Source organism: Diadema antillarum, unplaced genomic scaffold (genome assembly GCF_040938485.1).
Source record: "Diadema antillarum isolate AM-2024a unplaced genomic scaffold, OU_Dant_1.0 scf00000180, whole genome shotgun sequence".
Taxonomy (NCBI): Eukaryota; Metazoa; Echinodermata; class Echinoidea; order Diadematoida; family Diadematidae; genus Diadema; species Diadema antillarum.
This window is the reverse complement of record NW_027271069.1, coordinates 3857467-3872504: the sequence shown is the minus strand read 5'-3', so window position 1 is coordinate 3872504 and position 15038 is coordinate 3857467. Positions and strand designations below refer to the sequence as shown.

At 38.1% G+C, this 15038-nt stretch overlaps 1 protein-coding gene across 1 annotated transcript; it reads left to right on the top strand.

The window, feature by feature from the left end:
• The first annotated feature begins 223 nt into the window (after positions 1–223).
• LOC139723039 (beta-2 adrenergic receptor-like) lies at positions 224–1012 on the top strand. The gene has a single exon (XM_071634316.1). It carries the CDS (start codon positions 224–226, stop codon positions 1010–1012), a length of 789 nt encoding a protein of 262 aa, XP_071490417.1.
• Positions 1013–15038: the final 14026 nt, after the last annotated feature.

Sequence of the window (15038 nt, the reverse complement as noted above, 5' to 3'; positions counted from 1 at the left end):
GCTGTCTTTGATAGAAACGTGGTGGTTAAGAATTAAGATGTCAACCACTAGCTCGCCACCCAGCGCTCCTAAAAACGAACATTGGCACCCGGTGTCAATCGCATCGTTGATTAATGTTGGGCTAGCTCTTCCAGCGGGTGTTCTTTTTCTTGTGGTCTTGCGGAAAAGACAGATTATCGAGGACGCCACACGGTCGCTGCACCTCGTGTTTTCTTGGGCGAATATGAGTCTTAATATCACATGGTGTCTGTGGCATGTGTTCTGGTACGAATCGAGCAGAGATGATGTCTGCCAAATATCCAACGCCATATTCCCTTTCACCAACTACACTTCCTTCATTGCGACGATGTTCTGTCTTTGCTTGATGAGCATAGAGAAATACCTGATGGTATCTCGGCCCTTGCGGTACCACGCCCTCCTGCGATCCACGCTTCGCGTCAAAGTCCTCCTGGTAGTCGTCTTCGTTGTCTGGACGCCGTTTTGCGTCGTCCAGCTGCCGTGGCCGGGGCTGCCATTTCACAGCTTCTTCGCTGATCGATGTTCAGGACGGCGAGTCTTAACGGACTTCCCCGTGTGGCTGACCACTTTTCAGAGGCTTGGTGTCGCTATACCAGCCGGGCTAACTGCTCTCGTTGTGACGGTCGTAAACATCACTCTGTTGCACGTCGCCCGTCGTCAAATTCGCCGAGTCGACGCGCCAGATATAGCCCCGTCGATGGTCTCGAACACACACGTCGACGCGCCACGGGGACGACGTCGATTCACTGGTAGAGGCAGAAATCGATTTGTGCCAGAGAAAGGAATTGTCACTGTAATTCTGATCACCTGCTCCTTTTACGGATGCTGGATTCCCTATTTCTTCGCTGACGTCACCTCGAACGCATTCCTGATTGACCTGACGTTGATACTAGCAGGAATTGGTGGATGGCTTCAGCCAGTCATATACATTACGACCACCAAGGAAGCAAAGGATATCATACGCCGTTACGGTATAACATGCACTCGTAGATAATTTTGTCCCGGTCAAGAGAGATTTGAAGAATTTTAGGGCACTGTTGGATGACATTCGCTTAAAAGAAAGCGAAAATAATATAAAGCAAGTGATACAAACACAGAATTGTAAGCGAAAATTGCGAGTTCATGAATCTGCCACCATCATTTTGCACATTTTCATGTTGCATAATTATCGTCGTACCTTATCAGTAAACACATACCTTTAGGTAAAGGAATACATGGACAAATTGTAACTGAATCGTAACAAAGAAAAAAAAAGTCGGAAATGGAGGGGACTGCTAAAAAGCCTAGCTTGTATGGAGAATGCAGTCCCCTCGTGAGTAGTAAATGGGAGTAATTATCAAACGAAACGATAAGACATATTGCTTGAGAGTCATATCAAAAACAAATCATACGTACACAAACGCACACACAGAGAGAAACGAAGCAGCTCTTTTTTCAACATTTTTACAATTTTTTTTTTTTACATAGAAGAAACAGGAGGTCAAGGACAGTGGAAAGGGACAGGAAGAGGAGGACAGGGAAATTAAAGAAAAAATAGAATAAAAAGGAAATATCAAGGTTACGAAATACAATTATGTCATTGTTTTCTTTTTGGTGAAAATGCAAAATTGCCTCAGCAAATGAGTATGTTACTGAGAAGAGGATACGAGGATACTCGTGAACGAAACCAACCAGAAAAAAAAAAAAGATAGGACCTACGTACACGTCGTGTTTCATTCCGAAGTTGATGAAGTGAGCAACGGTTGGTAGAACAAGAAACAGGCAACCAACAAGACCGCAAGTGACATTTTTGGACTTTCACTATACCCAGGTTGAAGAAAGATATTCCTGCTCAAAATAATGATAACAACAACAACAACAACAACAACAACAACAACAACAACAACAACACCAAACCAGATTGGTTTTACCTCCAGATGTAAAGAGATGACAATGAAGCCCTCAAATGCGACGTAGACTAGTTAAACAATCAATGCTCATATTAAAACTTTGGTGTGTTCCAGCAAATTAGATGAAAGGCATCAGAGCATGCGTGCGCATCTTCTTGACTTGTGCGTGACCGTGTGAAACTACGAGTCTGTCCAAGATTTATGTTGTAGTGTCATTCTAATTTTCTAACAAAGATAAGTAAGAATGTAGTTAATTTGTTTGCTCTAACAGCAAATGACCCTGCCGTCTCCCAATTACTTTTATCAATTGCTTTAATTACCCTCTTGTCTGCGATCATAATGCCAAAGGACTTTGGTTTATTTTTCATGATTTTGTTTTACAACGTCTGCATTCCTGAGTCCTCGCAACACCCCCTTGGTCCCCTTATTACTCAAACTTGTTTAACATGACAACATTGCCTTGATTACTATTTTTTTTAACTGCACCTCACAGGTAATATGCAAACATGAAATTGAAAAAAAAAATCCGTGCATGAATTTTGTAAGCCTGTAAAGTATTCAGTTGACCCCCTGGTGTTGTCACATTACAATCACATGATTATTAAGGTACACACCCCAAACGCAAACATCCACGTATCAACATAATCCCCTGTGGTGTTTGTATAGGACATAAGGGAGATCATTAGAAACCTTACTCAAAAAAGGCATAACGTGCTGCAGAAAATGGGAATGGGAATAGTTGGCCATCTTGAAACATGCTCAACAATCGGAACACCGTCTTAACTTGGAAGAATTCAAACTCATCACATTCATCAAGTACTGAACACACAACGCATCAGTGAAACAATAATTCGGAATTCATACACAGTGTATCAAAACCATCTGGTTTCCTCTCCTCAACAAACCATACAACAATATCACACTCTTGCCACAGAAAATTCCTAATCATTTCTCAATGTTACACTGTTCGATGAAAACGAAAAAATGAAAAATGCCATGTCTTTTTTAACATTATTTTATTCTCAGATTCCAACTTTCATAGATTGACAACTATGCTCTATATTTTTACAATGTTCTATTATGCTTTCTAGGTGTATATCATGTATTATTTCATTTTGTTTTATTTGATGCATCTTCTCACAGAGCAAAATGAAAATAGATCGAAATTGAAATTAAAATTGAAATTATTTTGGGTATGATTCAGAAAAACGATACCGTTTTGTCTGATATTTCTCTACTTATCGAAGTCAACTGTGACGAATATCACAGTATAATCCAGGACTGTCACAGTATAATCTAGGACAATTTATGTTTAATTATGATAAAGAAATCTTCCAAATATATTTGAAACAATGTTTCCAAGAAATCAGTCCGTTCACAATTACCCAACAAGGCGTTCGAATGAGTTTCATTTGCCCTTTTTCATAACTCTGCTGGCTCAGAACACCTTTATTTACGATGTGCCAAAGTATTGGAACTCACTTCCTAATGATATTGTAACAGCACGAACTTTGAATTCTTTCAAGAATAAATTGAAATTATTTTTATTGAAATCTTATAACATATGTGACCCTGCACCTCAAAACAAACAAAAAGTCGCCACACATGAATTTTTAGTCAAGAGCATATTCTGAAAGAGCAGACTTTAAGCTTTAAAATGATGTATAACTCAAATCAAATGGACTCTCCTAAACTATCTAAATATTGGAAAGAAAGCACAAACTCAGGAAAAGTGTGAACTGAGAAAAGAGGCTCTGAAGTACAGTGTCTATTCAAGCGCTTAATCTCTACCAAACCGTGCTGGCTGTGCGATGAATGGGACAAAAAACAGGAAGTTAACCACCAGAGTAACAACAATGAAGGGATTATCAGATTAAATTGAAATTGAGCATGCCTCATTAACACATTCTGTCCATAATTAATGCCCACTTTCAAAGCAGTAGCACTATGTTTTCAAAAGTTATTAGAGTTGAAAGTGAAGAGTGTGGACAAGGTTTTTCAGAAATGAAAAAAGGATTCTAAAGACACACCTAATCACACTATTCTACCAAAAACGTTCGAGATAAACTGCAAAAAAAAAAAACACACTTTCCTGCCCGTTTTATGATACCAAATTTTAGCATAATGGAAAAGAAGACCCGCTCTTTCAGAAAATATGAAAAAGTCAAGTTCGGCTAGGTTGACCCATTTCACTTGTTTTCAGTCCTCACGCAAAATCAGTGTGTGCGACTTTATGTTCGTTTTGAGGTGCACGGTCACATATTACCGGATTAGGCTTGTTTCATTAACTCAATTTAGTTATCATTTTTCTTTCTTTTATATATGCATTAATCATTACACATAAACTATTTTCTATCATTAGAGTAAAATAATTTGTTGAATAATAAATTCTCCTCTAATGTGACAGTTATTGAACAATGTATCATTGTGTTTACTCTTTCCTTTTAATATGTCCGCTCTTTTGTATTTTTTCTGGTATATGTACCCAATTCTTATATTCGCAATATCATTCAAGGGTGCGTCTTATTACTCCTATACATCCTGAAAATCAGTTTGCTTGTGTCCACGATGACATGTGTTGCAATTGCAGCAGCAGTTTCATTTTCATTTTCTTGTTTCCTTTTTCTTTTTCTTTTTTGTTCTTTCCTGTTATTTCATTTCATGTCAGTTGACATTGGTTTCTTTGATTTTGTTTCATGTATTTGTTTGTAGTTTCATGAAATCATTATCCGGGGTTTTTTAATGCATTTCTGAGGGTCCCATATCGTACAAGCTCGGCTTTTTAGTGGGACCCTAAATTTCCATTCCCATCCGTGTAATATGCATATATACTTTATAAATGCAATTATGTTGTTACTCATCATCACATGTATTTTGTTAATGAACGTTTTTTGAAATTACTACAAATTTGTTTTGTTTATGCATTGTATATACTTTCTCCTGTTTATTTAATGAAAATGAAAAATAAAGTTGAGAGTTGAAAATTGAATGCGTCATTATGTGTATCATGCAGCTAGTTATACCACGGGCCAATATGAAAACAAATGTTGAGTGTTGTAAATTCACTCAATTGGGCACGCAGGGACCAACCATTCAAAGTATACTTGGAGGCGAGTATGAGATTACAGAGACTTTGCGCGTGATTAAATATCATTTAGTAAAATTTGAAGTTTGTGCCATATATGGTAAAATTAGGTAGTCACTAAATGTGTATCATTGCATTTTCATCGGAGTCACGAGTCTGCACACAATCTAAACGGACTTTGATTGAAACTTTCCCTCTTTATTTTGCAGTCTGAGCTTCGGAAAAATCCTGCCACAAAAATCTACCTTTTTAAGCGCGTCTGCACATCATAAAAGCAGCTTAAACTCGGTGACAGCTAATCGATTAAATATGACGAACAGTACTTTCATCTCCGATGGATTCATAGATATCTAGGTCGAGATCATGCAAGATTTGTATGCAAGGGCTGAGTCTTCGTTTCTTTGCATTTATAAAAAAAAAGAAGATAGATTAAGAAATATAGATAGATAGATAGATAACTAGACAGAGAGATAATAGATAGACAGAGAGCGGGAAGAGGAAATGAAATAGAGAATGAGAGAAAACGAGACAAATGTTTGAGTCAGTGGATTGAATTGGCAGGCTGTACGTTTTTATCAATAGATATCGGGGGACCGAATGACTGTGGCGGAGAAATAAAGTTCAGGAATAAATTCGTACAATGTAATGCATTTCAAAAATAATATTTATTCGTATACTCGAGACCGTTTCATCACTCCATCCCTTCCTTTTTTTTACGCAAACTTGGAATAATCATTACCTTCGCCAAGAAAGGTGGCAGTTAAGTGATCATCGGCGTTGTTTTGTCTGTTTGCAAAATAATTTAAAAAAAAAAAGTTGAGAACGGATTCGAAAGAAACTCTTATACTTGCAGGAAAAGTCGATAATGACACAAAGAACATATAATTGAATTTTGATAGTAATCCGGGAATTTGTATGTATTTTGAAGGATTTTTTATATATTATTGGCGTTATATTAAAGGTCAATCACTGGGAGTTCTAGCTGACAATGACAATGACAATGACAATGACAATGACAATGACAATGAGCATGATGACAATAACAATGACAATGACAATTTTCCCCATGTCACCCAAATATAGGGCATTGGTGAAAATCGATTGGTCATCGTTCGCAGATAAATGCATGCATTAATCCCTATATTACATATATTATGTCACAATCTTAGTTCTATATGACTCGCCTCTCAACTGGTTTATATCATTTACATCCTACCTATTTCCTACATTTTTATTTTGTTTTTGAAGCTCATTTAGATCAAATATTTTTGTTTTCTTTAATTTCATTTTCGGTACAAAATCACCCAAAATACTATTCTTATGTCAAAATCAAGAGCAACAAAATCAACAGTACAAGATTAATTTTGTAACAAAGTTACCATGCTTTCTTTTGGCGCACCATAGCAAACACCCAGCACGTTGTCCGTCAGTAGCCGTACTCGTCTGAAATGCCCTTTTAAGTAGGTCGAAATGTCGCGCTGTCTGATGATCACAGACAGACAAAGAACATCATATGTATCTATAGTCATATATATTATGTATACTTATGATATAGTATTATATTACCCATTCTTAAAATCATACGAAGATGGGAAAGAAGGCAGAAAGGTAGCTCAGTCCGCCACCTTAAAAGTAGTTCGGGTTTATGGAAGCTTAGCTAGTGCAGCCATCTACTGTCGGTCACCATACATATCGCACATTAGAAATATTTGCGCATGGGCAGTTCGTATCAATTTTCTTTGGCGTGTGTTTGTGTGTGTGTGTGTGTGGGGGGGGGGGATTAGTCTCCACTTTGCTCAAGACACGCCCCTCCTCCCTCTGTCTCTCTCCTTGGCATTTGCATCACCATGCAATGTTACTTTCATAAGCAACAATATTGCCAGAGAGAAGATGGGGCTACACAAATACTAAGAGAAAAATTTAGCTTCTGTCGATAGTTGGAAGAAGCAATGAACATCAGTCGCGTTTCGTTATCCAATATACATCCGTAGGTGACGAGGGAGAGTTCTCCCTGTCTCTGATAGCGCGCTTAGATTAGAACGAGTTGCACCGGTATATATTTGCTCTGGCCATCATGAAATATTTACACATTGGCGATTAGTATCTACAGATGAACAGGCGGAAACACGTGGCTTAAACAAAAGATGCTGGTGATGTATGAAATGAAAACTGTTGTCAGCTGTCCATCGCTTTATAGGGAAGAAGTAGGAATGAAAATCAATTATATTAACAAATCAACGGTAACATGTTTCTGTGCATCTCACAGCGGCTCTTTGTGATGTGACTATCTGCCTTTAATAGATACGTGCTGATTAAAAATTAAGATGTCAACCACTAGCTCGCCCTCCAGCGCTCCTCATAACGAACATTGGCACCCAGTGTCAATCGCATCGTTGATTAATCTTGGGCTAGCTCTTCCAGCGGGGGTTCTCCTTCTAGTCGTCTTGCGGAAAAGACAGATTATCGAGGATGCAACAAGGTCTCTGCACCTCGTCTTTGCTTTGGCCAACATAAGTCTTAACATTACATGGTGTCTGTGGCTTGTGTTCTGGTACGAATCGAGCAGAGATGATGTCTGCCAAATATCCAACGCCATATTCCCTTTCACCAACTACACTTCCTTCATTGCGACGATGTTCTGTCTTTGTTTGATGAGCATAGAGAAATACCTGATGGTATGTCGGCCTCTGCGGTACCACGCCCTCCTGCGATCCACGCTTCGCGTCAAAGTCCTGCTGGTAGTCGTCTTCGTTGTCTGGATGCCGTTCTGCGTCGTCCAGCTGCCGTGGCCGGGGCTGCCATTTCACAGCTTCTTCGCTGATCGATGTTCTGGACGGCGAGCCTTAACGGACTTCCCCGTGTGGCTGACCACTTTTCAGAGGCTCGGTGTCGCTATACCAGCCGGGTTAGCTGCTTTCGTTGTGACGGTCGTAAACATCACCGTGTTGCACGTCGCCCGTCGTCAAATTCGCCGAGTCGACGTGCCAGATATGGCTCCGTCGATGGCCTTGAACACAGACGTCGACGCGCAACGGAGACGACGTCAATTCACCGGCCGAGGCAGAAATCGATTCGTGCCAGAGAAAGGAATTATCACTGTAATTCTTATCACCTGCTCCTTTTACGGATGCTGGATTCCCTATTTCTTTGCTGACACTATCTCGAACGCATTCCTGATTGACCTGACGTTGATACTAGTAGGAATTGGTGGGTGGCTTCAGCCAGTCATATACATTACGACCACCAAGGAAGCAAAGAATATCATACGCCGTTACGTCTATAACATGCACTCGTAGATAATGTTGTCCCGGTCAAGAGAGATTTGAAGAATTTTAGGGCACTGTTGGATGACATTCGCTTAAAAGAAAGCGAAAATAATATAAAGCAAGTGATACTCAGACTTGTTAGCGAATGGTCAGATGGTTTGTTTGGTTTTCCCAAAAATGAGAGTTCGTGAACCTGCCACCATCATTTTGCACATTTGCATATTGCATAATTATCGTCCTACCTTATCAGTAGGAATAATCATAGTTTATAGATATTGTGTTATTCGTCATTGGTCAGATGGGGTCTAGGACAATTACCGTCTAGGCAATTACCCCTGACTCTTCCCCTGACCCTAATCATAATTCTAACCCTGAACCTAATCCTAACCCTAACACAAACTCTTAACCCTAAGCCTAAGCCTAACCATAATCTTTACTCTAACCTTACCACTTAGCAATATTTAGCCGGGGGGGGGGGGGGGTGATTGCTCTCGGCGGTAATTGCCCTGAACGCCAACCAAAGTAGCATATTGTAGTTAAACATCAACCGAACATGTCATAAAATTGCCAGTGGACATAAGCATTTGGCTGTCAACTTTTTGCGAGATACCGAGAAAGTGCTGATTAAGTAATATACAACATAACATTCTAAGAAAAATTGAAAGTTATTTGGATGAAAATCAGTTTTTGAATGGCTGAGACATCCAGACACAATGCTATTATAAGAATTTGCTCCAACGTTTCCTTACGATTTCTATATTTTGGATATTTCAGCCATTTTAAAACCAATTTCCATGATATAAACGTTGATTTTTATAAATCTTTTTTTTTTGAATGACATGCTCTTTCATATTTTATTAGCCTTTCTTTTCATAGAAAAGTTCAATTATTTTTAGAAGCTGTACGATCCCTTTAGACCGTAAAATTCATTCTTGAATGCCGATTGATTCTTCTGGACAGGTATACGAGGATAAAGTACAAATCAACCAAATTAATAAACACAGAAATAAAAAATCCTTATTTATCAGCGAAGCTACTTGACATCGCTCTTTCTCTTATTTCTTTTGTTTTGAAAAGGTGAAATGGGGTGATTTGATATCATTTGCTTCTATAATGACCATTCGATTTTATAACAATGATAACTTCTATAGAGCAATATCATTGATTTCCAGAAAGAAGAGAAGAGAGTACATTGGTTACTAGGAGCTTAATTTTGATCCTAATTTCAATTTACATTATCGTGTTGATCTTATTAGCAAAATTACGTTTATAATCTAAGACAACATTTCCATTTCGTTGGACATATCTTGACCCTATCTGTTTATAAAAGAAAAAGAAAGAAATAGACAATTAGAAAAGTAAAACAAAACAAAACAAATTCTTTCCATTTGCCATAAAAAAGTTACATGTGCCGACATTTAACGGAGGAACATTTAGAATTTATAAACTCTACGCTCTCACGAAGCGTTGATGAGTGTGTGGCGCCTATCAGGTCGGAGGCAACTGTGCGACATGGAATACCAAAATGTGGTTGTTGTAAAGACATGTTTATATTTGCTAATCAAAATGGCATTAGCTTTCGTTAGACAGCTATTGGCATCAAATGTCTTTTTGGTACTGTTTTATAAAGTGATCACTATTGAAAGAAACGAAAGTAATCATTGATGAGAGCGATTTTATGTGAATTTCTACACTGAAAAGAAACCAAAAAAAAAAGGAGAAAAAACCCCCTAAACTAACAAAGACCGGAACTGTCTCTCAGTCATAACGGGTAACGATGGCAACCTGCCAACAGGTCTTGGGTTCTGGGTCGATTGGGTACTGGATACTGGATTGTAAGCAAGCATATCATATGCATTACAGATTAACCACAGGTCCACATGAAAAATAATAATCAGTAGAATGAAATGTATACTGGATGTCATACTTTTTATTTTTCCTTTCTTTTTAAGTTTATAGCCATAATGACGAAAAAGTTAGGAATTAAAAAAAGAAATATGTCATATTTTTCAGTTGGGTAATCTTTATGTATAACAGCTGGCTGAAATGAGCAAATAGACATATTTTTGTGAGTCGAAATAGCAGATTCATGTATGATCGAAGATGAACTATACATTTCTAATATACATACATAAATGGAGTGATATAATCCATCTATTTATGTGTCACAGCAGTCCCGTTTGCCCGAAACTTAATGAGCCGTGGGTAGATGAGACATTCTTCTGTTGTTGTATTTTTTTCCTCCGTATTCTAGTCCTTTTTTTTTTTGTTCCAGCACTCACTACGGTGAACCTGTAGCTCTCAGACGCCGTTCTCAAGGTGCCTTTTCTGGCTAGACTACACAGTATCTTCCTCGCGTCCCACTACGAACCCCTCCAAGTTTTGGTACGGCCTCTAATATGTGCTGTGACGCTTTGTTTCGTTCACGGACTAAAAGGTTTCTCAATAGCACCGGAACTGCCGTGCCTGTTTGTCTATTTTTCTTTTGGACGGTTTAAGAATCTGATAAGGCTTCCAAGGCAATCACGGCCTGTCACCGTTTCCCACCCCGTTCCATCACCGCATCACGGCATTTGTCCACGATGGCCTGAAACGGAACTGCCGTGGCCGTCGGGAACATGGTGTAAACGTAGCATAATCTGGGGAGGCAGACGCCATGCAAGGGCATCTATCGTGTTTCTGGCAAACGGGGCTGTCGTGGACAAGGGGAACATTAGCGAAAATCGAAATTTCTATTGAAATTATGATGTTGATTTTGTTCGCAAAAGTACAGTCACCGTGAACAAAACTTTTGAGAAACCTTGACGCCATCCGGGGGCAAATAAGTACAAAAATTTGATGTAGGACCTACTTTACCAATAAAGAGACACTTACTGATGGCATTACACAGAGAAACTTCTTAGCAACTTCAAGCACTCATGAAGTGCTAATGAGAAATGACTGGCGCCTTTCAGGTCGGCCGTAAATGTAAAGATCGACACCAAAATCATGGTTGTCATAACGACACCCAAATAAACATAATTAAAACAAAATAAGTCAAAGTAAAACAAAGAAAATGTCTTGGGTTTTGGCACAGCTACAGACAACGGCTATAATCTCGTCTGGTTTCGAGTTTTGTGACCAGTGAAGAAAGAAAGCTGAAATCAGAAAAGAATGTAAAAAAATACTAATTCTAAGGTGAGCATTATGTTGCATAAAATCACTTTTCTTACTGGAGTCTTTTCCCTTTGTACAGAAGGATATTTCCTCTGGAAAATTTTATTCATATACACTTGCAGATGAAAAAAAAAATAAACACAAATAAGAGAATCTGTGGTTTACATAGGAAATATGCTGGACGATGCTCATTCTCTAAAGCTCTGCCTATATCTTGACTATTTCTTTTTCAAGATTTTCAACAATGAAAACATTTTGGAAATGTGACAGGGTGTATACAATAGCATATCCAATAACTGCTGATTGTATCCAAAAGAATGCTGCCACAAACGAAAATGCTTAACTTGCATTATTTTAGCGAACTCTTTCTGCCATGATCGGAACCCCCTGTGTGCCATATAATCTTGATTGGAATAATCTTCTACTCTTCAAATTTATCCAACCTTTATAGATAATTTCTGTTAACCTGGACATGTAGTGAGCAAAGTTGTGGAGAAAATTGCCAAACTTTGCTTTGATGTAAATTGTATGACAAATCTACGACTGTTTTTCTTTCAAATGGCAAGTAGCTATATCATTGTAGAGGTATGGCTTTTGCGCACAAAACAGTTACAGAAATTGAGAATTTACCGCCAAATCCAGTAGGAAACACTGCTTGATAGTCAATCACCACATTAAATGCAAGGTATACGTTACAGGAATTAGGTCGCGAGAAACCTTTTTCATTGTACTATGCCTTTTGGCGAATTATCGATAGGTTTGGGCGGGATTGTGCATTTGCGCAAAATATGCGAAATTAGCACGCCGTCGACTGTGTGATTAGAGTCGAGCGTGCGAACATGGCACATAAAACGTTTGAATAAACAAAAAGGATTCGCACACAACACTTGCAGGAATAGCTCTACAAGACATTCTGGCTATCGACAGATGATTGAGTATATGAAATCAATTCATTCATATTTGTCACATACATCAGAATGTTAAAAATTTGCATTTTAATTCATTAGAACAATTTGGTCAATCATGGCTGTACTGTTGCTTTGAGACCAGAAACACTAGAATAGAATAAGACAATAGCTGTGGGTAGGAAAGAGCAACGATAAAAAGAAACAAAAAAGGCGTCAAGAAATTCAAACAGTGACATGGAAATATTGTTGTGACAACACGTTGTAGGTGACCAACAGAGTTACCATTGGCTTGTACAATGTTGTAAATCCCTCACTGTGGTGAGGAAGTATAGAATGGAAGCTGTAATGACAAAGTCATGTTGCATTGAATTCACTGTATCACAATATTGCCAAGCTGCTATCACAGTAACCACCAGTTCTTTGTGCGTATGCGTGGTTATTTTTCTCCTTTGATTGTACTTGGGAAGAAAAACGTGTATTCCCCGAACGTGTCTTTTTTATAGTTTGGTGTTTAGTTGTATACGTGCTCCTCATCCTGTTCTTCACTCTACAGGATTCTGTTGGGAACTATACACTCAACAAGTTTGCTTTTATGTAGATTCCATCGTATTTCTCTGTAGAATTCCTTTACTTTGATTGAATCCGACATTGCCCATCGACCGCTATGTTCCGCGTTTGTATTTTCCTTGTGTATTCAAGTTGGACCTTATGTGTTATCATATTTTGCAATACAAATTTAGTAAAATATATACATTGCATATGCATCCACAAGAAGTGGAACAAGCTGAAATTAGTACTTGTATGAATATCTCAATCGTTGATCCAAGCTTTTATTATATGATTTCTCAAATTCATTCTTTGACAAAGATTATTATACCACTGCTATTCATCGAGGAACAACAGCGTTCAACAAAATGTTGCAGCTAATCATAGAATGATAACACCATTTTGCTTGACGAATACATCAATTTCGAGCAACGGCTTTATGTGCGTAGGAGGTCGTATGTCGTAAAGAGTATTGTAATGATCTATAATAGCAGTCACCTGCCTTTCATACTACAGTCTCAAACACCTTAAATCTGAATTCCTTCTTATTTTTAGTCTCTTAACCTTAGCACACATTTCAGTTTGCATAATTGTGCTGGTCAAAGTTTCATCCACCTTGTTAGAAAAGCAGAATAGCACTGTAAATTACGAACACGTTGAGTAAATAGCCACATTTTCATTTGGCTCAATGCTGTAGGCACAAGACAAAAAAAAACAAAAAAACAAGCCCATACCTATCACGTACTTTACCAAAAAGGTTACATGAGATAACACTCAAAGTGAGGGAACTTTCACTCTATCAAAATCACGCACTCATGAAGTTCTTATGATAAGTTCCTGGCTACTATCAGATCGCCTATAAATGCAAAAGATGTAAACACGTATCATGGTTCCAACGGCACGAAAACATGAGTTAACAGTGATTAAAAAAAATAATAATGCCTTCGGCGACACTTCGTGGCGGAGGCATAGAAACACTAACACCCATTCTTTTTGTTTTCTACAGGAACTTAATAACATAGAAAGGATTAATAGCCTTGCTTTCAGTTTTGTAATCAGTAAGGGAAGAAACCGCCGATCTCCGCGGTAGTCAACTCGAAGGTAAGTTCGCTCTCTTGAGGTGGAGGAGGTGGAGGTATTCTCCGTCACAGCTTACATGATGTTAGGTGATAATTTCCGTTAGACTGAATACTTGGTCCTAAGAAGGGAAGAGTATTATTCTAATCCTCATGGTCTTCTGCTCTACTACTATATCATATGTCTACTACTATAACATGAATATCTGTATAATCATGTCATATATGTGATTGATGTGATAATTCATATATTTGACTAAAATATGATTTCGTTATGTTCTTCTTTTATGTTTATTGGATTTCCCTATAAAACGATGTGCTTTGGAAATTACATCGGGTATCTAAGTGCCCTGACACCCATCCCCTCACCCTGCACCCCCTCCCCCCCCCCAAAAAAAAAAAGAAGAAAAAACAGCCAATCAAATCTTGATAAGGATTCGATGATTTAACATGTTAATTAGCTGAAATTCATTTTCTTTTAAACCCTATCCCGAGTTTGATGTTTCAGAAGCTCTGACTCCTCGTGTTGTGGATTTGTCCTCCTTTACCCTACCTAAAAGATCGTTTTGGTAAGTTTGACACATCCGCTTTGGAATATGTTCGTCCGGATAAAAAATTGGCTTCTTGTTCGCTTTACTTTTCGATTTGGTAGATATATCTGTTTATTATGAGTCAGGCTAGGACGGCATTATAAAATGTCAAATATCTTGTATAAAACGTTTGCAAGCTTTCTTAAATTTTACAGGAAAGAACTGCTGTGCCATTATGCAAAGCCTGCTGTACGGCTATACCTAGATATATGTTGGTAGTTTTCTGTAAAAGTTGCGTTCGTCTTTGTTCTCGTTAAGTCTTCCGTAAAAACAACAACAACAACAACAACAAGAACAAAAAAAAAAGAACACGCACACACATCAAAAACCTTACTTTTGATTTTTTTTACGATTAGAAGTAATGTATGTCTAGTAGCAAGAATCCTCATTTCAGTCATAATACAAATTGCATGAAAAGTACTCTCTATCATATTCATAAAATGAGTGAAGAAATAGAATTTAGATAAAGTATAAAACTGCAAATTATTTTTGGATTCCACGTAA